The following is a 25,068-nucleotide window of genomic DNA, read 5'->3' on the forward strand; positions in this document are numbered from 1 at the left end:
TTAAGTATAGACACAAATAGGTTAAAAGTAAAAAGATGGAAAAAGATATACCATGCTAACATTAATCATAAGAAAACTGGAAAAAAATAAGAAAATTGGAGGGACTCCATTTATATTAAAGTAGATTTCAGAACAAAGCATATTTGGGATAAAGAGGGTAATCTCATCAATTATGAATAGGTCATTTCATAAGGGCATCACAATAGTCTTACGTGACAGAGCTTCAAAACACAAGGCAAAACTGATAAAGAAAAAACAAATTACAAATATATCTCAACAGATCACTCTCAAAATTTGATAGGACAAGTGGACTGAAAAGCAGTAAGGACACAGAAGACAGCCTCAACAAAACGACAACTACCTGGGTAGTTAGTTACAGAATTAACTATGAAGAACCTGACTATCATCGGCATTTACAGAAACTCCAAACAGCAGAGCAGACCACACATCCTTATGAAGTACACATGGGATGTTTACCAAACCAGTCCATGTTCTGGTGCATAACACAAGTCTCTAGTTTAAAAGGATTCAAACAATAAAAAATAGACTCTGACCACACGAGAATTAAATTAGAAATCAGTAACAGGACAATTTCTGGAAAACCCTCAAAACATTTGGCAACTAAACAACACACCTCTAAATAATCACAAGGGCAATTAGAAAGTACTTGGACCTGAATAAAAATGAGCATGTGAAATATTGAAATGTCTGGAACACAAGTAAAACAGCTTTCCAAGGGAAATTTATGGCATTAAACAAAATGGAAAAGAAGATCTCAAATTAAATGACCTACACTTCCCATTTAAGAAACTAGAATAGGGCACGTTAAATCCAAAGTAGGCAGGAGAAAAAGAGTGGTAAAAAGAAGAAGAAACATCAGTAAAACAGAAAACAAAATAACAATGACACCAAGAGCTGATTTTCTGAGAATATCAATGATAAGATGAATAAAAAAGGATAACAGAACATTATGAACAACTTTATGCTGGTACATTCGACATGGAAGACGAATTCCTTGAGAGACACAAACTACCAAAGCGCTCTGATGAAAAAATGGATGACCTGAAGAGCCCTAGATCTATTAAAGAAATTAAATATGTAGTGAAAAACCTACCCATGAGAAAACTTCAAGGGCCAGATGGCTTCCCTGAAATCTACCAAACACTTAAGTAGGATATAACACTAATTCTACAAAAAGTCTTCCAGGAAATAGAAGAAAATAATCCCAACATAGTTCCCACCATAGTTCATGATGACACCATGAACCCTGACACCAAAATCAGAAAAAGGCATAAGGAACTATAAACTAATATTCATCATCAATGCAAAATTTTTAAAATTCTTTTTTTCTATAAATTTTTTTTAATAAACATATAATGTATTTTTATCCCCAGGGGTACAGGTCTGTGAATCGCCAGGTTTACACACTTCACAGCACTCACCATAGCACGTACCCTCCCCAATGTCCATAACACCACCCCCCTCTTTTAACTCCCCTCCCCCTAGCAACCCTCAGTTTATTTTGTGAGATTAAGAGTCACTTATGGTTTGTCAAATTTTTAAAATTCTTAGCAAATCCAATGATACATGGAAATCATAACACATCATGACCAGGCTGGGCTCATCTCTGGAATGCAAATTTGGCCTAGCGTTCAAGTAAACACTCGGCAGGGTGAAAGGCACCTAGGAAAACTCTCCAGCTAACAATGTACGTAAAAGTAAAAGACTAAAATGCCTTCCCCCTCAGGTGAAGAAGGAGATGTCATATCTACTATCACATCCATCCGACCCTAGAATGGAGGTCCTGGCCAGTGCGTCACAGCAAGAAAGAGCATGCAGACTGGAAATGAAGTTAAACTGTCCTTATGCACAGATCACATGACTGACTCCATTTAATATCTTAAGAAATCTTAAAAAAAAAAAACAAACCTACCAGAATTAATAAATTTACTAAGATTGCAGGATACAAGATCAATATTCAAAAATCACTTGCATTTTTATAGTCCAGCAATAAACAATTAGAAATTCAAATTCAAAAATATTACCAATTATGATTGGTAATTTGGCTTCCAAAGATAGGAAATACTCAGGGATAAATCTGATAAAAAATGTGCACAATGAATTTGTACTTTGAGAATTAAGCAATACTACACCAAGAAAAACTAAAGAGAACCTAAATAAATGGAGACGTGTACCTTGTTTGGGGGACAGAACAGCCCTTTAGATGTCAATCATCCCAAATTAAGTCATAGATTCAACACTATACCAATCAAAACTCTACCAAGTTTTTTGTAGACGTTGACAAGCTGACTCCAACATTCACTTGGAAATGCGAAGGACCAAGAATGGCCAAAACAACTTTGAAAAAGGACAGAAAAACTGGAGGACTTTCCTGATTTTAAAAAACGTTTTAATATATAGTAATCAAGACGCTGTGTTATGGTGTCAAGATAGACCGTGGATCAGTGCAACGGAACAGAGTCCGGAAACAGATCCATATGATAGGGTCAATTGATTTTTGACAAAGAAACAAAGTCAGTTCAGTGGAGAAAGGACTATCTTTGAACAGACGGAGCAGAAACAACTGGATATCCATACTAAAAAACCTGACCTTCAATTCACTCTTCACACCACACATAAAAATTAACTCAAAATGGATCATGGACCAATATAAAAGCTACAACTATAAATCTTCTAAAAGAATATAGAGAAAGTCTTCATGACGTCTGATGAAGCAAAGATTTCTTTTTCTTTTTTTTTTTGGAAAGATTTTACCCATTCTTGGGGTGCCTGGGTGGCTCAGTGGATTAAGCCTCTGCCTTCAGCTCAGGTCATGATCTCAGGGTCCTGGGATCGAGCCCCACATCAGGCTCTCTGCTCAGCAGGGAGCCTGCTTCCCCCTCTTTCTCCCTGCCTGCCTCTTTGGCTACTTGTGATCTCTGTCTGTCAAATCAATAAATAAAATCTTTAGAGATTTTACCCATTCATTTGAGAGAGAGATCAGAGAGTTCAAGTGGGGAGGTGGCGGAGAGGCAGAGGGAGAAGGAGGAAACAGACTCCCCACTGAGCAGGGAGCCCAATATGGGACTCGATCCCAGGACCCCAAGACCACGATCTGAGCCCAAGGCAGATACTCAACTGAATGAGCCACCCAGGAGCCCTGAGGCAAAGGTTTCTTAATACACTTAAAACATAACTGATAAAAAGAAAGGGCAATGGAGCTCCCAGATGGCTCAGTGGGTTAAGGGTCTGCCTTTGGCTCAGGTCATGATTCCAGAGTCCTAGGTTAGAGCCGCGCTTTCAGGCTCTCTGCTCAGGGGAGAGCCTGATTCTTCCTCTTTACTCTGCCTACTGCTCTCCCTGCTTGTGCTCTCTCTCCCCTCTTTCTGTCAAATAAATAATTAAAAGCTTTTAAAAAAAAGTAATAACACTGAATTCTTCAAAACTAAAAACATGCTCTTCAAAAAATAGTGTGAAAAGAATATTCTTCTCCAGACTAGAAGATAATATTTGCAAATTACATATCCAATAAAGGTCTTGTACCCAGAATATATAAAAACTCTCAAAACTAAACAACAAGAACACTGCCCAATTTTAAATCAAGCAAAAGCTTTGAACAGGCACTTTAGCCAAGAGAGTACACAGATGGCAATTAACCACACGGAAAAATGTTCAACATCATTACTCATTAGGGAACTGCAAATTAAAACCACAGTAGGGTAGTACTTGCTATACCACACACCTACTAGAATGGCTAAGTTGGAGAGACTGACCACACCAAACATTATGGTGAGATACGGAACAAATGGAACTTTCAGTCACTTCTGCTGGGAATGTAAAATACCGGAATCCCTCTGGGAAACAGATTGGAAGTTTACCTTAAACTTTACACACATGTATTACAGGACCAAGCCATTCCACTCTTAAATATTTACCCAAAAGAATACATGTCCTTACAAAGACCTGTTTATAAACATGTATATAAAAATGTTCATAGTAGCTTAATCTATGATGGCCCCAAATGAGAAAAACCCAAATGTCCATCAATAGATGGGTGAATGGAGAAACAAAATGTGGTATAGTCATACAATGGAATACTACTTAACAGTAAAAACTAACTATTGAGGGACACCTGGGTGGCTCAGTTGGTTAAGCTGCTGCCTTCAGCTCAGGTCATGATCCCAGCTTACTTGGCAGGGAGCCTGCTTCTCTCTCCGCCTCTGCCTGTTTGTGCAGAGAGCACACGCTCTCTCTCTCTCTGACAAATAAATAAATAAAATCTTAAAAAACAAAAACAAAAAACTAACTACTGATCCATGCAGCACGGAATAATGTTAAAATAAATGCACTAAGTCAAAGAAGCCAGGCAATATAAGAATATATGCCTGTATAATCTGACTATATAACATTTTAAAAAATACAAACTGATCTACAGTAGACAGAAAGCACACCAGTTGTTGTCTGGGGTGGAGGAGATGAAGGGCAGGAGGGGTAGAAGGAAGTGGTTTCAAAGGACCACTGGAAAACTTTGGGGGAGATGAATATATTCGGGACCTTACCTGCGGTCGTGGTTTCATGGGAGTACACAAATGTCAAAATGCACCAAACATATATTTTGAGTATGTGCAATTTAGAATGTGTCAATTATACCTCAATAAAGCTAAGAGAAATATACCTAAGTTATGTACATATATAAAATTGCACATATAACAAAGAGATGTACCTAACTTATAATATATATAAATAATTATGCCTTGATATAGCTAAATGAAGGAAAAATAGAAAGTACAAAAGCTACAAACAGCATAGAAGATAGATACCTAATTCTGGGCACCTGGAGCTTCTGAATTTTTGTGTTGGTCCCTTCTCTCACGGCCCAGGTGCCAGTATTGGGTTTTCACCCACACCCTACTTACATTAAGCACAGAAGTGACAGGAAGGCTTTCTGTGGGGAATGAATGATGCACTTGGGGGAAAGGAAGGGAACAAACAGTCATTCTGTAATGTAAAAGCCCTTGGCATACCAAACACCTCTGGACAGTGAGATTCTAGGTGATTTTCCTTTGGTTTCTTTAAATTTTTCTGTACTTTCCAAATTCTTGACAAGCATTATTTTGCTCTCTGGTGGGCAAGGGGGTACAGGACAGTTAAAAGATCCAGTTTAATTTCTCCATTAAGTAAAGAACTATTCAAGAAGAAGCCTAAGGAGTTTTCATCCTGATAATTTATGAAAAGCACCCACACACACACAACACACACACACACACACACACACACACACACCACTCAGTGTTACTGTAGATCAAAAAAGAGAGAAATTTCATTTATAAGGACGAAGGATACTTACAATATATTTAGAAGCTCAAACCTCAAAAATTAGATGCATTCTGAATCTCACAAGTCAACCACTGAGCTGGCTGTCACCTATTAAAGACATATTTTAACTAATTTCCTGGCGTTTAGGTTGAAAAGGGAGCTCACACACACTCAAAAGAAAGTCCTATATGAATTTTCAGGAGGTTGGAGGCCATAACAAGAGGTTCCTCTCCACTAAGACTTATAAGCCTACAAATGAATCAAGAGATGGAAGCAGGAGAGACAGGATTTCTTAACTCTGCTTGTCCCAAGCTGTTGGCGGCAGACATTTATGTCACTTTTTTTTAGCAAGTGTATAGAAAGCCAGCAGGGGGTTCAGAAATGCCAAATGCTGATAAAATATGTTTCTTTTTCAATAACTTCACAGGTCAAATGAGGTGCAAAATGATTTTTATGCAGCCTGAATACAAATCTTAAGAGCCTTCCTCCATCGTTTCTAAAAGAATAAAGCAATTTCCTAGTGGTCAGAGAATTCTTGGCTTCATTCTTCACCTTCATTGCAGAGAAAGAAAATGAGAGTAGGTTAGCACAGAGCACACTACAGAAGTTAACATAACGCAAAACACTTACATGTCTTGGAGTGTTCATGAGATAGCATGTAATTGGCAAGAGGCGGCGTGTAAGTCAAACACTGCAGTGCTGCGTTGGCAAAACATGTATTGCCCAAATTCTGGAGCCCAGCTCCAACTCTATGAGTCTGCTGCCACTTAAGACAAATCTTCTCAGATGGGAAAAGAACTTTTTGTGGAGGAGCAATGCCATCACCTAAGGCTAGAAAAATAAACAAGAAATATTTAAAAACAAAGCTTTGCACGCTTCTCAAGCTCAATAAACAGCAACACATCAAACTGAATCTGGTCAAAATTAGGTTTTTAGCAGCTAACCAGAAATACAGGGAAGAGGGGTGCCTGGGTGGCTCAGTGGGTTAAGCCTCTGCCTTCAGCTCAGGTCATGATCTCAGGGTCCTGGGATCGAGCCCCGCATCGGGCTCTCTGCTCAGAAGGGAGCCTGCTTCCCCCGCCCCTGCCTGCCTCTCTGCCTGCTTGTGATCTCTGTCAAATAAATAAAATCTTAAAAAAAAAAAAAAAAAAAGAGAAAGAAAGAAAGAAAGAACGAACGAACTACAGGGAAAAAAGGGAAAATTTAAAGAATAGATCCTAGAATGTGGGAAATCGAAAAGATCTGGTTTCTTCAGTAAATAAACTGCAATGACCAAAGGGGGTGTTCAAAGAAACTTAGAGATGCCCACCAAATGCAAAGTATAGACCTTGTCTGGATGTTGACTTCAACAAACCAACTGTTAAAAAAATTTTTTTGACAAGTGGACAAATTTTAACATTGACTAGAATGTTAATATAAAGATGCTTAAGTTTTCAGAAAAGAGTTTTTTAGGTATACAAACAAAAATATGTATAGAAGAAATAAAAAATCTTGGATTTACTTTACAACGATGGACAGGGGAGTCCCCGGTGAAGGCATAATCTGCTCTGAGTCGATAAAGCTGACTGATGACTACATGTGAGTTCCTTCTAACTACTCTTTCATACCTACTTAAAACTTTTTCAACACAATCTACAGAAAATGCAGGCTGAGCCCACTCTCTAGAACATTTGCTGTGGATGCTTCTACTCAGTACCACCACACTCACCGTCCCCTTCACTGGCACTGCACGTCTAGAGTCCTTACCAGCGACCACACAGTCTCAGTGTAAGAGGTGGCAGAGACATCATCCCCACTGTACCGGAAAGGAAACCGGCTCTGAACTCAGGCTGTTGGGCACCACTGTCCGTGTTCATAAGCATATTTCTATGTTGCCTAAAAAGATGTCTATTTTCAAGACTTATAAACAGATTACTAATGATAACTATGCTAACAGAACTCAGGTAAAGCTCAAAAACAACTTAGGTAGGAAAGTTCAATCATCCGTGTGAAGACTACCTTTCCAAAAGTTTGCCAGTTCCTTGGTGCTGCTGGAGATGGAAACGCCTTAATGGATGGTTCTCTATTTTAACAAAGAAATTAATGGGTTTAAGTATGCAAAGGTAGGCTTCGGCTCAGTGGGAGCAGAAAGAAAAATTAGGAAAAAAGAAATGAGTGCGCAGAGAATGGGACAAGGGCTCCAAAAAGGGCGCGGCAGGGTGATGTGAGTTAAGGCCTGAGAGAGAGAAAGGAACCCCAGCAAGTAATGGGAAGTTGGAGTCAGTGAAAAGAAGTCCTGTGGGAAAGTCTTGGTGGTGAAGGTCTTTAAACTCCATGTGTAACATTCAACTGAATTGTTTAATTTGTGCTATAACTCTCCTCCTACCCAAAACACCTTCAGCGGATCACACCACCTGCCACCACATCACAATACCACATTTACTGTGAGGATGCAAAACAATATGAGGGCCAAACTATTCTAAGCCAAATGACGTTCTGAGTAGGAACTAATCTATCTTCTTTGCATTTCAAAGCTTTCAAGCCCCAAAATCTCAGAAGTACCAACTAAAGTGTCAATGTTTCATTTAACCGGATGAGTTAACAAAATGTAACCACATTTACACAGCTTTAACAAATGTAACATTTACATTATCTGCTGTCTTTCAAAGACCTTTATTACCACAGATGATTTTAACTGGCCAAAAACCCAAAACCTAAAAAAAAAACCCACAGCTGGGTAGAGCCATTTGTCAAAAGGCCATCGTTTTTGTTTTTGAATATATATATTTATTTATTTGAGAGAGAAAATGAGAGAGAGAGAACATGAGATGGGGGGCGGGGGGGCCAGAGGGAGAAGCAGACTCTCTGCCAAGCAGGGAGCCTGATGTGGGACTCGATCCCTGGTCTCCAGGATTATGACTTGAGCTGAAGACAGTTGCTGAACCAACTGAGCCACCCAGGTGCCCGGTAGGCAATCATTTTTAAAAACATCTTCAAGTGGTGCCTGGGTGGCTCAGTGGGTTAAAGCATCTGCCTTCAGCTCAGGTCATGATCAGGTCCTGGGATCAAGCCCCGAGTCAGGCTCTCTGCTCGGCAGGGAGCCTGCTTCCTGCCTCCCTCTCTGCCTACTTGTGATCTCTCTCTCTGTCAAATAAATACATAAGATACTTTTAAAAAAATCTTCAAAATTTTCAGAGATAGACATCTACTTAGGGAACTACAGTTAACTGACAAGTTAACAAAATGCCCATCTCAATCTCACCAAAATGAAGTTCATCCCTCAAAAAATTTAGAATAAAAGAAACTACAAATATTTTAATAACCAAAAGTAATCCACCCTGTTATAACACATGCTAATCATGACCAAGCAGCACAGGAAAATGAAGCCTGTAGGGCAACGTCACTGCTGGTCACTTGGGTGTCAACAGATCTCACAAAAGATGACGCCCTCCCAAAATGCCAACCACTGACAGCATTTACACAAGAGTTTCTTGGAGTGATTCTGTCTTTAAAAAGTAGTACCTTGGTCCTTTTGTGGTGATGGTTTTGATTTATCAGGTACAGATGAATTTGAATAAACTACAGCACCAGGTACTGGTCCTAAAGAAAGCGTGTGATTTGAAACATCATTTAGCGAAGACACAGCTCCCCAGCTGGCAGAACCCGCATCCATGTCTCCAGGTGAGACCGCCTCGGAGCTGCCAGGCTGATTCTGATAGGCTGATGGGTCTGAAGATTCAGAAGCTTTGTCAACTATGGTCATTGTTCAACTCTGCAAAAGACAAAACACATGCAGTTGTTTTTAGAAATTCAGAAAAGTAATCTATTTAATCTACCATTAGATCTTGGAAAATTATCCTACCCATATTTAATTACTGTCAAAGAAGTTGCGTAAAATAAAAACAGCCGTGTTTTTTAAGTTTGAAATCATTTCTTTGGAACATTTAGCACTGTGCTCACCTGACATTCCAACAGTATTTAATTATAAAACTTTCAATTATAAAAGGTTTTGACTGGATGTTGTCATTCTATTCCAAGCCCCCTAAAAGTCTCATATTTCAGTTTATAATCAGGGACCTCAGTTTCCAATTCTAGAACATTTACGAAGAACCCATATATTTTCTTCTCCCTACCACTTAGAATGTGAAATGCACGAATACATCTGACTCAATTTTCAATTCACACAGAATTCATCAGGGAAAAGTCTCAACTACATGAAGAGAAAAATCTAGTTTTAATTTTGAGCTTAAAGTCCAAAATGACTTGTTTGAAATAGATTGTTGTGTTTTGTTTTGTTTTGTTTTGTTTTAAATAGGAAGTCTCACATTTGAAAAGTTTTTCTGAAGAGGCTCATTTATTTGGTATATATGATTTTTTTTTAAATGAAGCCCGTAAGACATTACTGATATCAAACTTGAACATAAATACGTGTTAAAAAAGTAATTATAATTTTCTCTCAGAATCCTATTTTTAAATCTTGGGGCTACCACTCTCTCTCAAATGCTTAATTATGAAAATTAAGCATTTTCTATATGCTGGGCACTGTGTTAATCACTGAACATAGATTAATTTACTTAATTTTCATAATAGACCTATGAGAAATTGCACTGAATCCACAGGATCTATAAAATGGAGCCATTATAACCCAAACTAGTCAGCAACTGGAACCAGTCACCAGGCCCAACATTCCCAGCAAGGGTTCCTTCTGGCTGCTGACCTAGTCACTAGGGTTCCTTTAGGAATGTAAACTGCCCAGTGAAAACCAAAGCGAATGTGCCACTACTCTATAGATAACCTTTCTCTCAGGCATGCCCCGACTGCCCCCCAGGACAACGTCTCAACACCCAGACTTGGCAGGGCCTGGCCCCGGAACCACTTCACACACTCCCCAGCTTCCGTTCCTACCTGCACTCTCTGGGCTCTTCACATGCTGTTCTTTTTCACCTCACACTCTTCCAGCCTTCCACCTCCAGCCAGTCACAATGATCACTTCTCAGTTTAGAATTCATTCCCTCTGGGACGCTTTCCTTGACAAACATCCCTCCCCCAAGACCCGGTCGGAACCCATCCGCAGGCTCCCACAGCGCCCTGCCACCGATTTCTATGGTAGCGCTCGGGCACCGACTCCGCGGCCGGTTTCACTTGTTGCTCTCCAGCACACTTGTATTTCTACGCCCGGACCTGGCACACAGAAAGCCGGCCACACATGTGCTGAACAAATGAATGAATCCCGAAGACAGGAAGTAACCAGGGTTTGCTTTTAGCACTGGCTTGTGCTGAGTGATTTATATACAGTATCTTATTTGTATACAGTATCTCATTCCTACTTTGAAGTAGGAACAGCCTTTAAAACTTGCTTTAAAAAAAATATTCGATACAGGGGCGCCTGAGTGGCTCAGTGTTAAGCGACAGCCTTTGGCTCAGGTCATGATCGCAGGGTCCTGGGATGGAGCCCCACATCGGGCTCCCTGCTCAGCAGGAGGCCTGCTTCTCTCTCTCCCTCTGCCCCTGCTTGTATTTCCTCTCTTGCTGTCTGTCTCTCTGTCAAATAAATAAATAAAATCTTAGAAAAATAAAAAGAAAAAATATTCAATACAGACAGGTCAGAGAATAAATATCAACATTCGTGTCACCTCAACAAATGTTGTGATACAGTCTGCTCACAGTAAGGTTCTTTCAAAAGCCCCAATTTTGTTGTAATTTTAAATTACAGCATGATTATAGCCCCCTGCCCTGAGAGGACAACCTTAAGAATTTTGGGGGATCTTATGCAGAAATAAAAAAAAGTTGACATTTCATCTTAATAAAATAGGAAAAATTAAACTATTTTATGTCAACCTAAGACACAGGATCTTCATTCAAGAAGAAAGCTTGAGCTGTATTATCCAAATAAAGTCTGCACCATGAAACACAGGGGAGGTAAGCAAGAATAAGGAAACAAAAGAGAAGGAGGGAGAGAAGAAGGAGCAAAAGGAAGAAGCAAGCCAAAACAGAGACCCCAGAAAAAGTTAATTTGGCCTCATCTACAATAACATTTAACAGCAAAAACCTCAATTTTCCTAGGATAAACATCTCTTCAGGGCAATCATTAACAACCAACCAAATAAAACCATTTTACATGTTCCATTTGCCTTTGGGGAGTGGCGGGGGTAAGGGGGGGCTTTTAAATGAAAAAAAAAATTTAAGGAAAACATACAACTCAATCATCAATAGCCATATAACATAATTCTGGGAAAACAAACCAAAACCATCCACTCGTCTTCGTTTGTATATTTGGCCAATGACTACTTATCCTAAAACCACTGAGGATCAAACTAAATTACATTGGCTACAGAGATACACTTTCTGCAAGCCAAACATTATATAGGACCTAAGATTCTTAAGTTACATGTTCTTTACTGTTAGTAAAGCTTCTAAACATCACAGTTATGATTATATTTGGCTTTTAATAAATTACTTCAATGAAAAGTTAAAATTTCTCTCAGCATCTTCTAATGATACACAAAAAGTTACAAAAACATGTTTGGAAAAAAATGAGTACATGTATCAAGGCTGGAAGTGTGTGGAGGAATGAGACTAATGGACTTCGCAAATGTTTGCTTTAACTGCAATCGTTTATTCAGAAGTCTTACGATTTTTAGTCCCTTATAGTTCTATCAAATACCAGAATGCATTATTCATTCTCATTTGAAAAATCAGCATACAGCTGTTTTAAACATTGTGGCACTGCACATAAAGGTAACAGTATCAGTGCCTGCGGAAAATAAACTGATACACTCTGCTTCTTCATAAACAATGTAATCCACGTTCTTGCAACATTTGTTTAAGTGGAAAACACACAAGCATTAAAAAGATACAGCCTTGATTTCAATTATTTTTAAGTAAATAAAACGACTAGCCTTAAACCTTTACAAACCAAACAGTGCGGACTTGATTCAATGATAGGAAAAGAAAGTGAAACTTAGATAAAAACAAATAAGTAAAACTGATTATTCATATCCCCAATGCACTTTGAATGAGCCAAGAGTGAAATTATCTTTAAAATTTAGCAGTCCTAAAAAATTGTGAGAGGCCACAAAAACATATGAGAACCTGTAATACTGTTGCTACCTTGAGGAAGAGGTGTTAACTGAACAGTTTCTCAACACGTTTTACTGTTATCTGAGTATATTTACTTTAAATAACTAACTTGTTTTCCCATAAACAAGTAAACGCTAAGGCCTCCCTGAATATAAAAGCGCTATTCAACAAAAGTAATCTCAACTGCATTCATCATAACAAGGTTAAAGTCCTAGATTGTAAAACTTCTGTCCCGTCAAATTTTCATTTCAAACATCTGAAACTGATCACCCTCTCCCCCGACCCCCTCCAGGTAAGTTGGCTCTTCCTGCCCCGAAGATAAAGAACTGGACCGAGGCGCACACGCTTTTGGGGACGCGCCGCCGGGGCCGGCTGGCCCCTCCTCTCCCCCCTCGAGGGTGCCCGCTCCGCCCCAGCGGCCGGCGTGGGGAACCCGGACACTCGGCGGAGGAGCCAGGTGGACGGCCCCGCGAGGGGGACCGGCGTGCCGCGGAGGGGCGGCGGGGTGGGAAAGTTTGTCTCTCTGGGGGGTGCGGTGGGGGTGGGGAGGCGAGCCCCGGGCTCCGAGGGCCGCTCGGGGGCGGGAGGTGGCAGCCACGCGGGGGGCGGCGGGCGGGCCAGGGACGCCGGACTCCGCGGCCGGCGGCCGGCACACGCCCACCGCGGGCCGACCCGTGCGGGCCAGGCCGCCCCGGAGCCGCCCGCCCGGCCCGGCCCACGGGCCGAGGGGGCGGGCTGGGGCCGGGTGGGGGTGGGAGGGCAGTGTCCATGGCAACCAGGGGGGTCTGGCCTCCCCGCGCAGCCCGGCTCTCGGGGCGCCCGACCGCCCCGGCCGCCGCCCCCTCCCCAGCGGCCTGGCCCGGCCGGCGGTAGCGGCACTGCCACCGGCGCCGCGGGGTCTCGGGCGGCCCGCGGCTGCGGAGGGGGCGGCGGGCGAGGGGCCGCGCCAGTCCCCCGCGGGCCGCGCCGGCTCAGGGGCGGCCCGGCCAGCTGCGGTCGAGGAGAGCGGGGCGCTCCGCGGGCCCCACGCCGGCCAGCGGCGGGCGGGAAGGAGGCGGGAGCTTACCTGACCCGGCTCGGCGCTCGCTCCATCCCCCTCGGCCGCCGCCGCCGCCGCCGCCGCACACAGCCCAGCCGCCCGGCGGGGGACAATGACGTGCCTCCATCCGGGCACCGCCGCCGCCGCCTCCGGGTCAGCGCCGCGCCCGCAGCGCCCCGCCGGGCCGCCAGGGGGCGCGCCAGGGCAGCGCCCGCACGCGCCGCCGCCCAGGGGCCGTCGCACAAGAGGCGCGGCACGCAGCTAACGGGCCAGGCGAGCGCGGGAGGGGTCGTCGTCAAAGCGCCGCCGGCGCAAACTGGCGCGCGCGTCACTGGAGTGCCGGGGCGCGGCGCAAAGGCCGCGCTGATTGGCGGAGCCGAGCCGCGCGGCGCGGGCCGGGGCGGTCTTTTCCCCAGGCCGTCGGCGGGAGCGGACCGTAAGGCGCGCGGCGGACGCCGGGCCCGGAACCAAGCCCTCGCCGCCCTTGCCGCGCCCGACCGGCCTGCACCGGGACGCGGCGGAACGGGGTCCCCGAAACGGACGCGACTCCGGGGAGAGCCTCCCTCGCGCGCTGCGGTGCTGTGACTGCGGCGTTCGTGTCTTGGCCTAGCCACCCAGCCTTTAAGGACGCCGAAGCCATGGGGCGCCAACTCGCGCTCAGCCTTAACAGACTGCGCGACGGGAAGGGGAGAATCTGAAACCTGACTCCCGAGGAGGGCAGGGCCCGGCCCAGCTCGTCACGATTGCACCTGAGATCCAAGCCTTCCACGGTCTTTGGGGGCAACTAGACAGCTCTGGCTCCCCAGTGCCAGATGCACACGCCCAGCCACTTACTGGACGTCTCCGCAGCGAGACTGAGCCGAAAGCTAATTAATTCATCGCTGCATTTCCCCTCCTCCGCGACCCTGCTCCTCTCTGCTGGGTTCTCTGCTTTAAGGACAAGGCACTAGTGCGGCACTAACCTGAGCCCTTCCGGCCCGTCTAATCCCTAACACCAAGTCACACCCGACCCTCCCCAGAGGCAATCTTCTCGCCACATCCATTCTCTCCGTCTCCTTTCTGAGGCTCTGCTAATCTCAACTTCCGTTCCACCCTTACTTTTCTGTGATCTCCCTGGTTTTCTTGATCTTTCAGTAACACAGGTCAAGCGTTGCTCCCCTCTGTGCCTTCAGCCTCTTAGTGGTCCACAGAATAGTCTAAACTCCTTCACCTGACATTGAAGCCTCAGTTCCCTTTCTTCTTTGTAACCCCAGCCATAACGGGCTTTTTTTCGTACAAACACCCCAAAACATCTGCTTATAGAAGCCCTGCCCGTGCCTCTTATTCATGGATCCCTTCTTGAATCCCCCATCAGAATCTTAACTACTCCCCCTACAAGACCGCATATCTTTATGGTGGCACTCATTTCACTATTGTTATGGGGGGAAAAATCACCTGTGTGATTACAATGATCAGTTGTGGGTTTGGAGCACAAGGTTGAAGTATTCTGAGAAAACAAAGAGGGAAAAGATGAATTCCAAACCTCTAAAACTCAGTACTCACTTTTGGGATTAACACAACTCACTTCCGGATGAAGAATGGTTATGGAATTTCACCTTTGTGGTCCTTAGGACACTAGTAAGAGATCTGCAAGATCAAAAGGGCCAGAGGGATGGACTCAGTAATTTACTAGCCTTTCCCCCAAATGACTTTGAGATGATTAGAAAATGAGAAGGAACTGAAGAGCCAGATTCTTAATATTCACCCGAGTCTTGTGGTTTTTCAAAATGCTTCCCTTGGAAGTCACACTAGATGTTTGCCTTCTAATTTCATTTTCCATCCAGTATTCTATTAACAAAGTACCCCCGCAGTCCGCCTCTTAATACAGCACCTGAGCAACTTACGTAGGAAGAGGGTTTGGGAGTTGTTCTGCTTTGTTTAGTTTTTTTAACCAAAAAAAAAAAAAAAAAACCACTCCACTAGAACAGGCTTAGCATTCTCCACTAGAACAGGCTCTTGGGGGCAGGATTACTCACCCCCTCCACCTCACACTGTGCCTTGAAAGCAAACAGAGGGGCTTTTCCTCTAAAGAATCTCAGTGTTGCTTATAATAACAAACTGACAACATATGTGGAGAAATTACAAAGGATGTTAGGAAGTCCCCGACTTCAAACAGCTGGGGCTTTAGCTGAAGGGGTAAGCCAACTTGCCCCAGAAACTTCTTTTCCTCCAGACCGGTGCTTAATCCAAAAGCAATGCTGTTTGGAGATTTTAGTTTGCCTCTGTTCTTACACACTTTGTGACCTCCACGGATTACTTAGCCCATTGCCTTTATGCTGAAGGCAAACTCACCCCAGGGGCCCTACCTCCCAATACAGATAAAACACAAAAAGTGTTAACAGTGATGTTAGATTTTCTGAGAACCTCCAGACACTTATGGAGCCCCTAACGGATGCTGTAAATGCCCTACCAGATCCCCTTTACTGGCTTGTACCCCCATTCCCTTCCCAGCTGCTCTGAGTGTTAGCTGCAGCTGTTAGTGTTAGTGACAGCTGTTCTTGGCTGACGGAAGGCTCAATCTGCTTCACAGGGAGGTTAACCATGCCTACCACCTCCTTACAACCTACACCAGTGACCCACTGACAAAGGGGGTCTTTGCCTCAACTTGTGACCAGACTTGTGCTGCAGCGAGGGCTCCAAAGTCCCAGTGGGATCAGAGACAAGTTCGTCTTCCATGATATCCTGGCTTGATGCCTTTCCCTGCCCTCTTTCTCCCTGCCCTCTTTCTCCCTGCCCTTTCTCCCAGAGCACAGTGCATCTACAGCACAGGCCTCTGAATTCTGTTTTCAAGCCCTGCTTCTAGGTAGCCTGGTTTAAGACAATGGGTATCAGAAAAGGTCGTAGGAAGGCGTCTCTAACGCCAAGACCCCAGGTGATGTAGGAGGCACTGGTCCCCATGCCATTTTTAAAGACTCCCACCCAGGGGAAAGTGGGATAGGAAATGAGAAGAAGGGCATCCATTGGCTTATTCAACCTCTCTGGTGTTTGTGAACGTTGGGGAAAAGAGCCAAAAGAGTCACTTTTAGAATGGCTGAGGATATTAGTATCGTACCTTACGCTTATAAAAGGTGCAAGGCTATTGGTCTCCATCACATGCCGATTTAATTCACCAGTTCTGGCCCCTGAAAACACTGGGTGGGTCAGGGAGGGTGACGATCAAGGACACAACCGTCAAGGACTTCTCTAGCACCACCTTAATTCCACCACTGTCTGCCCTGTCCCTGAGAGTTCCACAGCCACAACAGAGTAGCATTTAGAATCCCTCAGTCAATCCTTGCTCTAAGTATGCCCCTCAGAACAAACAAAACCAGACCCTTTACCACTTACAGCTTTTACTCAGAATCGCTGTGAACAAAGAAGAAATCACAGAAAGACCCAAAAGTAGATTAGTCATAAGGTATATTGGAAAGAAATGCCTACCATATTTTGCCACAAAACAAGAAGAAAGAAAGAGTACCAAAGGGGAAAAAGGGGGAAAAGAAATGGAGTACCTATCTTTCACTATTAAGAGTGCTCAGATGACACCGTCACTAGACTTGTCCTGGCAGCTTGGGCTGAGACACAGTCATCACAGAATGCTGTTTGGGGACAGACACACTAGATATAAATCTGGCTTTTATTTATTAATTGCGTTCTTTGGTCTTGTTTTGGACTCTCGTGAAATGAAAGGTTTAATTTATCAAAGCCAACTTTATCCTAACGGATAATTAACACCCCCCTTCTTCCCAATCCAACATAAGACATTAAAGCCCCAATGTTTTCAAGGAAAGATACATTTGATTTTTCTGAGGATCACTGTCTCCAATGAAGGAAATCTGAGACTATGACTTACCAAGTCTTAAGACCTGGTTTATTTTTAGGTGATAGCTCCCAAGTCACTCTTTTATGTATTGCCAAAATACTAATTTAAAACCTAGAATAGGGGTGCCTTAGTCATTAGGTTCTGCTTTCGGCTTAGGTCCTGATCCCAGGGTCTTGGGATTGAACCCCGAATCAGGCTACCTGCTTCTCCCTCTCCCACTCCCCCTGCTTGTGTTCCCTCTCTCGCTGTCTATGTCAAATAAATAAATAAAACCTTTAAATAAAATAAAATTAAAATTAAACCCAGAATAAACCATGCATTGGAGATACTGTATCTATTTTCCAGAGACCATTTTGTTTAGAATAAAGAGTTATACACAATTAGTTACATCGTGACAATGCTCCAAATCAAGAAGGTAAAGCTTGGGAGGCACTGGAAATAACCTTTCCAGTGGATGATATTAAGGAAAAGTTTTATGAAGGTGGTGACACTTGAAATGGGTCTTTGAGGAGGAAGTAGAATTTTTTTTTCTAGGCAAATAAAAGATAAGAAAAGGAAACCAGGATTTCAGGAGCAAACGCTATTTGGAAGCAAGTAAACTTGTCACCCTTAGAACTCTATTGTCCTTGGAAATATGTAAAAATGAACACTGATGATACTGTTGATAACAAGGAAAAAGTTCAGCATGTAACATGATTCAGCAGGCTTGGGGTTTCAAAGGAGAAGCTCTGAGAGATCTAACTGGCTGGTTGAGACTATAAGGAAAAATATCACTTCCTAGATTTATAATGGAAATCAATACCTGTCCAATTCATGAACATGAATGTATGCTACCCACACAATGATTAAACATGGCTCTGGAAGTTTCTCTCTCTGCCCCCCCCATCCCCCGCAAAAACCACACAAAATATTTCTACCAAAATGGAGAAAATTTATCTTCGTCTGTATACCTCAATTTGAAAAAAAGCGAAAATATGTGAGACCCGTTAAGAGCTTTCAGGTAAGTGGCTGATTAAAACATGAATATAAAAAAGTCAACTGAATGTGAATTTATTTAATGCCATAGAACTATACACTGGAAAATGGTTAAAATAATTCGTCTTATATATATTTTATCACACACCAATAAAGCCAATTGAGATCTATATGCTAACAATATCTAACTAGAAAAATAACAATAACAAGAATTAAAACAAAACACTAAGGAATAAATAACAAATTTGAAAAATGTGCACGGCCCAAAACTCATAACTAAGGGCCTAAAAAGGACTTTCTTTCTTTTTTTTTTTTTTAAGATTTTTCTGAATGAAGGATCATACTTCCCTTTTTTTTTTTAAGATTTTTTGTTTGTTTGTTTGACAGAGATAGATCACAAGTGGTGGGGGGGGGGGAGTAGGCTCCCCATCAAGCAGAGAGCCTGACATGGGGCTCGATCCCAGGACCCTGAGATCATGAGCTAGGCTGAAGCCAGAGGCTTAACCCACTGGGCCACCCAAGCACCCCTATACTTTGCTTTGTAAAGATTTTAAGTACACTATAACTGATCCCAAAGAAATTCTTTCCAGAACTCAATAAAATGCCTATAGTATGGAGATTAAAATAAGTTTACAAATGCAATGCAGTTAGTCCTGAAACGACTCCTGTGGCACTTAAGATGTTTGAATATTCCTGGGGCAATAAAGCCATTCGTTAATACTCTCCACGCTTAACCACACATAGCTCCTTTCTCTTGAAACAGTTCACCTTTTCATTGAGCAAATACCCACCTACTGTCTACTCTGAAAGTCAGGGAGAGAAGTGATGTGTTAGTGCCTGCCTTCAGTGAGCTTTTAGGATGTTTACATGAAGCGGTTGAGCCCTGAGAGCCAATTTTGCAGGAAGGAAGTGTGGGAGAAAACAATATAATGGGAGGGGGCAGATCCAAGGGAGGGGAAGTTCACAGTGGGCTCACTGAAACTGAACCCTGCAGACTGATAAGCAAAGCGGATCGCAAGTTGAAATTGGGAGGGTCCCCTTGGAGCTGGAGACGCACAGAAACAGAGATGGGGAGAGCAAGTCAAGAGAGGAAAGGAGAACTCGATGTGTAATTCACCTTGGTGAGTATCTGAAGGAAACTTGATCAGAACTGTATCAGAAAAATTTCTCAGCACAGGGCAGAACACACCAAAGGATGCCCAAGGAAGAGGCTACCTCAGTGCTCAGAGTTTCTCTGTTCTGAAGAGCAACAATCGATGTCTGATATTAGACTCAAGTCTTGACAGTTTTTAAGAATGTATTAGTGACTTTTAAAAAAAGATTTTATTTATTTATTAGAGAGAGAGAGTATGAGCACAGGCAGGCAGACTGGTAGGCAGAGGTAGAGGGAGAAACAGGCTCCCCGCCAAGCAAGGAGCCCGATGTGGGACTCAATCCCAGGACGCTGGGATCATGACCTGAGCCGAAGGCAGCCGCTTAACCAACTGAGCCACCCAGGCATCCCTATATTAGTGATTGTTAACGGTTAGAGGTTATTATGGGCCAGACATTACTTGTAAAGATTTATACACGTTCTTGCAACAGTCTCAGGAGGTAGGCACTATAGGGCATTTCCATTTTATAGATGAGTTAACAGAGGCAAGAAGACGTTAACTAACCTGGGCAAGGTCATACCAGAACCCATATTCTTAAAGCTCTAAGTCAACACTGTCCTGGAGAACTGTCTGCAATGATGATAAAGTCCTACTGTGCTAACACAGTAGGCACAAGTCACAAGCAGCTGTCTCAGCCTTGAAATGTGGCATGGTATGCCTGAAGAACTAGGTTTCAAATCTAATTTAACTAATTTGCATTCAAACGTCCACATGGGGCTACTGTACTGGACACAAAGCTCTAAGTTATCCTGATTAGAGAATGTTCACTGTAGGATTGCTTATAATATTGAAAGAAACAAATGGGAGAAAGCCTAAGACAAACTATGAAATATACACAACTCGAATGAGGGATGTGGAGAAATCCGGTAAGAATTACAAAATCTGAACTTCAGGGATGAGGGTTGGGACAATATGTTTTTCATATGATACAGACCCACAATGTCTGGGATCCCTGATATTTTTTCTGGTCTTCACCCAACTCTTGTAGGTCCTGAATAAGCAGTCTCTAGTAATATCATCTAATAAAAATATAATTTAGGGGCGCCTGGGTGGCTCAGTGGGTTAAAGCCTCTGCCTTCGGCTCAGGTCATGATCTCAGGATCCCGAGATCAAGCCCCGCATCAGGCTCTCTGCTCAGCAGGGAGCCTGCTTCCTCTCTCTGTAACTGTCTCTCTGCCTACTTGTGATCTCTATCAAGTAAAAAAAAAAAAAAAAATTTTTTTTAAATAAATAAAAGAATTGCATGCCATGAGGTGTCTTATGGTCTTATCTTTGGCTTTTGTCACGTAGCATGCTTTCAAGATCTATCCACATTGTAGGCTAGATCGGTATTTTGTTCCCTTTTATGGGTAATATTATGGTACTATTTATCCATTCATTTGCTGAACAGAGCAGAACAGAGCAGCTATGAACATATATGTACAAGTTTTAGTTTGAATACCTGTTTTCAGTTCTTGGAGGTAGGTACATAGGAGTGGAATCGCTAGGTCATATGGTCAATGTATGTTTGACTTAGTTGAGAAACCACTGTGCTATTTTCCACAGTGACTGCACCATTTTGCCTTCCCACCTGCAGTGTTGAGGATCCCAATTTCTTCACATCCTTGCCAACATCTACGATTTCCTGTTTCCTTTTCCTGGTGAGTGTGAAGTGATATCTCATTGTGGTTTTACGTTTCCCTGATGACTAATGGTTTCGGGCATCTTTTCACACGCTCGTCAGCCATTCATCTTTGGAGAAATGTCTATTCAACTAGTTTGCCAGTTTTTAAATGGGGTTTTTTGCCTTTTTATTGTTGAGTTGTAAGAGTTTTTTTATTTTTTTAAATGATTTTATTTATTCATTCGGCAGAGAGAGAGCGATCACAAGTAGACAAAGAGGCAGGCAGAGAGAGAGGGGGAAGCAGGTTCCCCACTGAGCAGAGAACCCAATTTGGGGCTTGATCCCAGGACCCTGAGACCATGACCTGAGCTGAAGGCAGAGGCTTAACCCACAGAGCCACCCAGGTGCCCTGTAAGAGTTCTTTATACTGGTTACTAGACTCTTACCAGGTATTTGATGGAGAAATATTCTCTCTCATGGGGGTTGTTGTTTTACTTTCTTGATAGTGTCCTTTAATGCACCAAAGTTTTTAATTTTAATGAGGCCCAATTTATTTTTCTCTTGTTGTGTTTCTGGTGTGGGTTTTTAATAAATTCTCTTTATAATATTAGGGAAGTTCCCTTCTATCACCAATCTGTTGCATGTTTTTACCATGACAGAGTGTTAGTTTTGTCAGATGTTTTTTCTATATGAATTAAGATGACCAGGAGGTTGGGGGTTTTCCCCTTCTATTAATGTGGTGCATTGCACCAACGGATTTCCTGCTTGTTTTTTTTTTTTTAAGATTTTATTTATTTATTTGACAGACAGATCACAGAGGCAGAGAGGAAGGCAAAGCAGCAGGCAGAGAGAGAGGAAGCAGGCTCCCCGCTGAGCAGAGAGCCTGATGCGGGGCTCAATCCCAGGACCCTGAGATCATGACCTAAGCTGAAGGCAGCAGCTTAAACTCACTGAGCCACCCTGGAGCCCCAGATTTCCTGCTTGTTGACCTACCCTTGCACTCCTGAGATAAATCTCATTTGGAGGATTTTTACATTTATATTCATAATAGAATAGTCTGCAGTTTTCTTGTGATGTTTTTGTCTGGCCTTAGTATCGAGATAATATTGGCATCACAGAGTGAAATAAAAAATGTTTCCTCCTTTTCTATTTTTTTTTTTTTTGGAAGAGTTTGAGAAGTATTGGTGATAATTCTTCCATAAATATTTTGTAGAATTCACAGTGAAGGCATCTTGTCCTGGATTTTCTTTGTTGGGAGGTTTTGTGTTACTGATTCAATCTTCTAATTTGTTATACACATTAATGGAACATGATCTTCTCAGTTAATGTAGGAAAAGCCTTTGACAAAAAATCCAACACACTTACGTGATAAAAAACAAAATTCAGATTTTTAATTTCTTTTGGAGTCAGTTTTGTGAGTTTGTTTGTTTCTGGTATTCTGCTCATTTCATCTACATAATATAATTTATTGGTGTATAATTGTACAAAATATTCCCATATAACCCCCCCCATTTTTGTTTTTGTTTTTTTGTAACATCAGTGGTAAAGTCCCCATCTTCATTTCTATTCTATTTATGAGTTTTCTCTCCTTTTTTCTTAGTCACTCCAGTGAAAGTTTTGTCAATTTTATTAATCTTTTTACGTAACCAAATTTGGTTTTATTGGTTTTCTCTATTGTCCTATTCACGATTTCATTTATTTTCACTATAACCTTTGTCTTTTCCTCCCTTTGCTAACTTCGGACTTAGTTTGCTTTTCTTTTTCTAGATCCTTAAAGTGTAAGCTAATTAACTTGAGACCTTCCTTTTTAAATATAGACATAATAGCTATAAATTTGTTTTCATTACATGTCGTAAGTTTTAATATTTTTTATTTATTCAAAATAATTTCTAATTTATTTTGTGACTTCTTCTATGACCAGTTTGTTGTTTAAGAATGCATTGTTCAGGGGCGCCTGGGTGGCTCAGTGGGTTAAGCCACTGCCTTCGGCTCAGGTCATGATCTCAGGGTCCTGGGATCGAGTCCCACATCCGGCTCTCTGCTCAGCAGGGGGCCTGCTTCCCTTCCTCTCTCTCTGCCTGCCTCTCTGCCTACTTGTGATCTCTCTCTATCAAATGAATAAATAAAATCTTAAAAAAAAAAAAAAGAAAGAAAGAAGAATGCATTGTTCAGGGGCTCCTGGGTGGCTCAGTCATTAGGCGTCTGTCTTCGGTGGTTGTGGTCCCAGCATCCTGGGATCAAGATGCATATCAGCTCAGCCAGGAGCCTGCATCTCCCTCTACAGCTCCCCTGTGCTTGTGTTCCCTTTTTTGCTACCTCTCCTCTGTCATAAATAAATACAGTCTTTAAAAAAATGTATTGTTCGGGCACCTGGGTGGCTCAGTGGGTAAAGCCTGAGCCTTTGGCTCAGGTCATGATCTCAGGGTCCTGGGATCGAGTCCCACATGGGGCTCTCTGCTCAGCGGGGAGCCTGCTTCCCCCTCTCTCTCTGCCTGCCTCTCTGTCAAATAAATAAATAAATAAAATCTTTTTAAAAAATGTATTATTTAGGGGTGCCTGGAGTGTTCAGTGGGTTAAACATCTGCCTGTGGCTCAGGTCATGATCTCAAAGTCCTGCGACTGAATCCCGTGTAGGGCTCCCCACTCACTGGAGAATCTGCTTCTCCCTCTACCCTTCCCTCCACTCATGCTCTTTCTTCTCGACCTCTCTCAAATAATTAAACAAAATCTTTAAAAAAGAGAGAATGTGTTGTTTACAAATAAAAAACATATACACACTAAAAAAAAAAAAAAAGAAGTTTGCCTGAGTGAAAAATGTGAGCCCAAGAGGCTCAGTCAATTAAGTGTCTGCCTTCAGCTCAGGTCAGGATCCCGGAATCCCAGGATCAGGCCCCACATTCAGGCTCCCTGCTCAGCAGGGCGTCGGCTTCTCCCTTTCACCCTATTCTCATGCTCTCTCTCAACTCTCTCTCAAATAAATAAATAAACCTTAAAAAAAGAATAAAGTCTACTTTATATGATATTACTATAACACTCCAACTCTTTTAGCTACTATTAGTATGAAATATCATTTTCCATTTTTTTTTTTAAATTTCAAACTGTGTGTGTGATAGAGGTTGGGGTTTTGTCTTTTGTCTTTTTTTTTTAGTATTTTTTACATTTAAATCATAATTTTTAAAGATTTATTTATTTTTGAGAGAAAGGGACAGAGCATGCCCATATATGGGTGCAAATGGGAGAAGGAGAGGAGAGAGAGAATCTTCAAGCAGACTCCCTGCTGAGTATGGAGCCTAACATGGGGCTTTTTTTTTTTAATGTTCCAACCTGTTTTATTTATTTATTTACTTACTTACTTACTTACTTACTTATTTATCAGAGAGAGAGAGAAAGAGAGAGAGAAAGCACAAGCAGGCAGAGTGGCAGGCAGAGGCAGAGAGAGAAGCAGGCTACCAGCCGAGCAAGGACCTGGAAGCAGGAGTCAATCCCAAGACCCTAGGATCGTGACCCGCGCCAAAGGCAGTGCCTTAACCCTCTGAGCCACCCAGGTGTCCCCAGACACAGGGCTTGATCTCATCACCCATGAGATCACAACCTGAGCGCAAACAAAGAGCTGGATGCCCAACTGACAGAGGAGCCACGCAGGCACCCCTAGGGTTTTGTATTTTAATTCATTCTGCCAATCTCTTTTAATTGGAGAGTTTAACCCATTAAATTTAAAGTAAGTAAGAAGTAATCTCTGCAAGTTTTCTTTCTCTCTTCTGGATGTTATATCTTTGTTGTTGCTCAATTCCTTCATTCCTGCCTTCTTTTGTAGTTAATTAATTACAGCGTCCTGTTCTGATTCCTTTCTCATTTCTTTATCTATCTATAGCTGTGCTTAGTTACTTTGAAGACTACAATGAACATCTTAAACTTGTAACACCTTGGTTTGAATTAACACTAGCTTAGTTTTAATAGTATTCAACAAATAGGTTCCTATATATTGCCATTCCTTACCCTTTACAGTGCTACTGTCACAGATTATATCTGTGTACATACTTTTCACATTAACATAGATTTATCTTGTTCTATGCATTTATCT

General features: G+C 42.4%; 1 protein-coding gene across 3 annotated transcripts in view; it reads right to left on the bottom strand.

Annotated features, from left to right (window-relative positions):
- USP42 (ubiquitin specific peptidase 42) overlaps window positions 1–25,068 on the bottom strand; it is a 70,401-nt gene that overhangs the window by 37,743 nt on the left and 7,590 nt on the right. Inside the window, exons 1-3 of one of the 3 annotated variants that reach the window (XM_059155275.1) lie at window positions 13,442–13,577; window positions 8,818–9,067; window positions 5,947–6,147 (exon numbers count right to left, since the gene is read on the bottom strand). In XM_059155275.1, the coding sequence (XP_059011258.1) occupies window positions 5,947–6,147; window positions 8,818–9,058 (442 nt within the window). In that variant the 5' untranslated portion in view covers window positions 9,059–9,067; window positions 13,442–13,577. Of the gene's footprint in view, window positions 1–5,946; window positions 6,148–8,817; window positions 9,068–10,200; window positions 10,650–13,441; window positions 13,578–25,068 lie in introns of those variants that run through there. The other 2 variants (XM_059155276.1, XM_059155277.1) reach the window with 2 other exon arrangements.

Source organism: Mustela lutreola, chromosome 17 (genome assembly GCF_030435805.1).
Source record: "Mustela lutreola isolate mMusLut2 chromosome 17, mMusLut2.pri, whole genome shotgun sequence".
NCBI lineage: Eukaryota > Metazoa > Chordata > Mammalia > Carnivora > Mustelidae > Mustela > Mustela lutreola.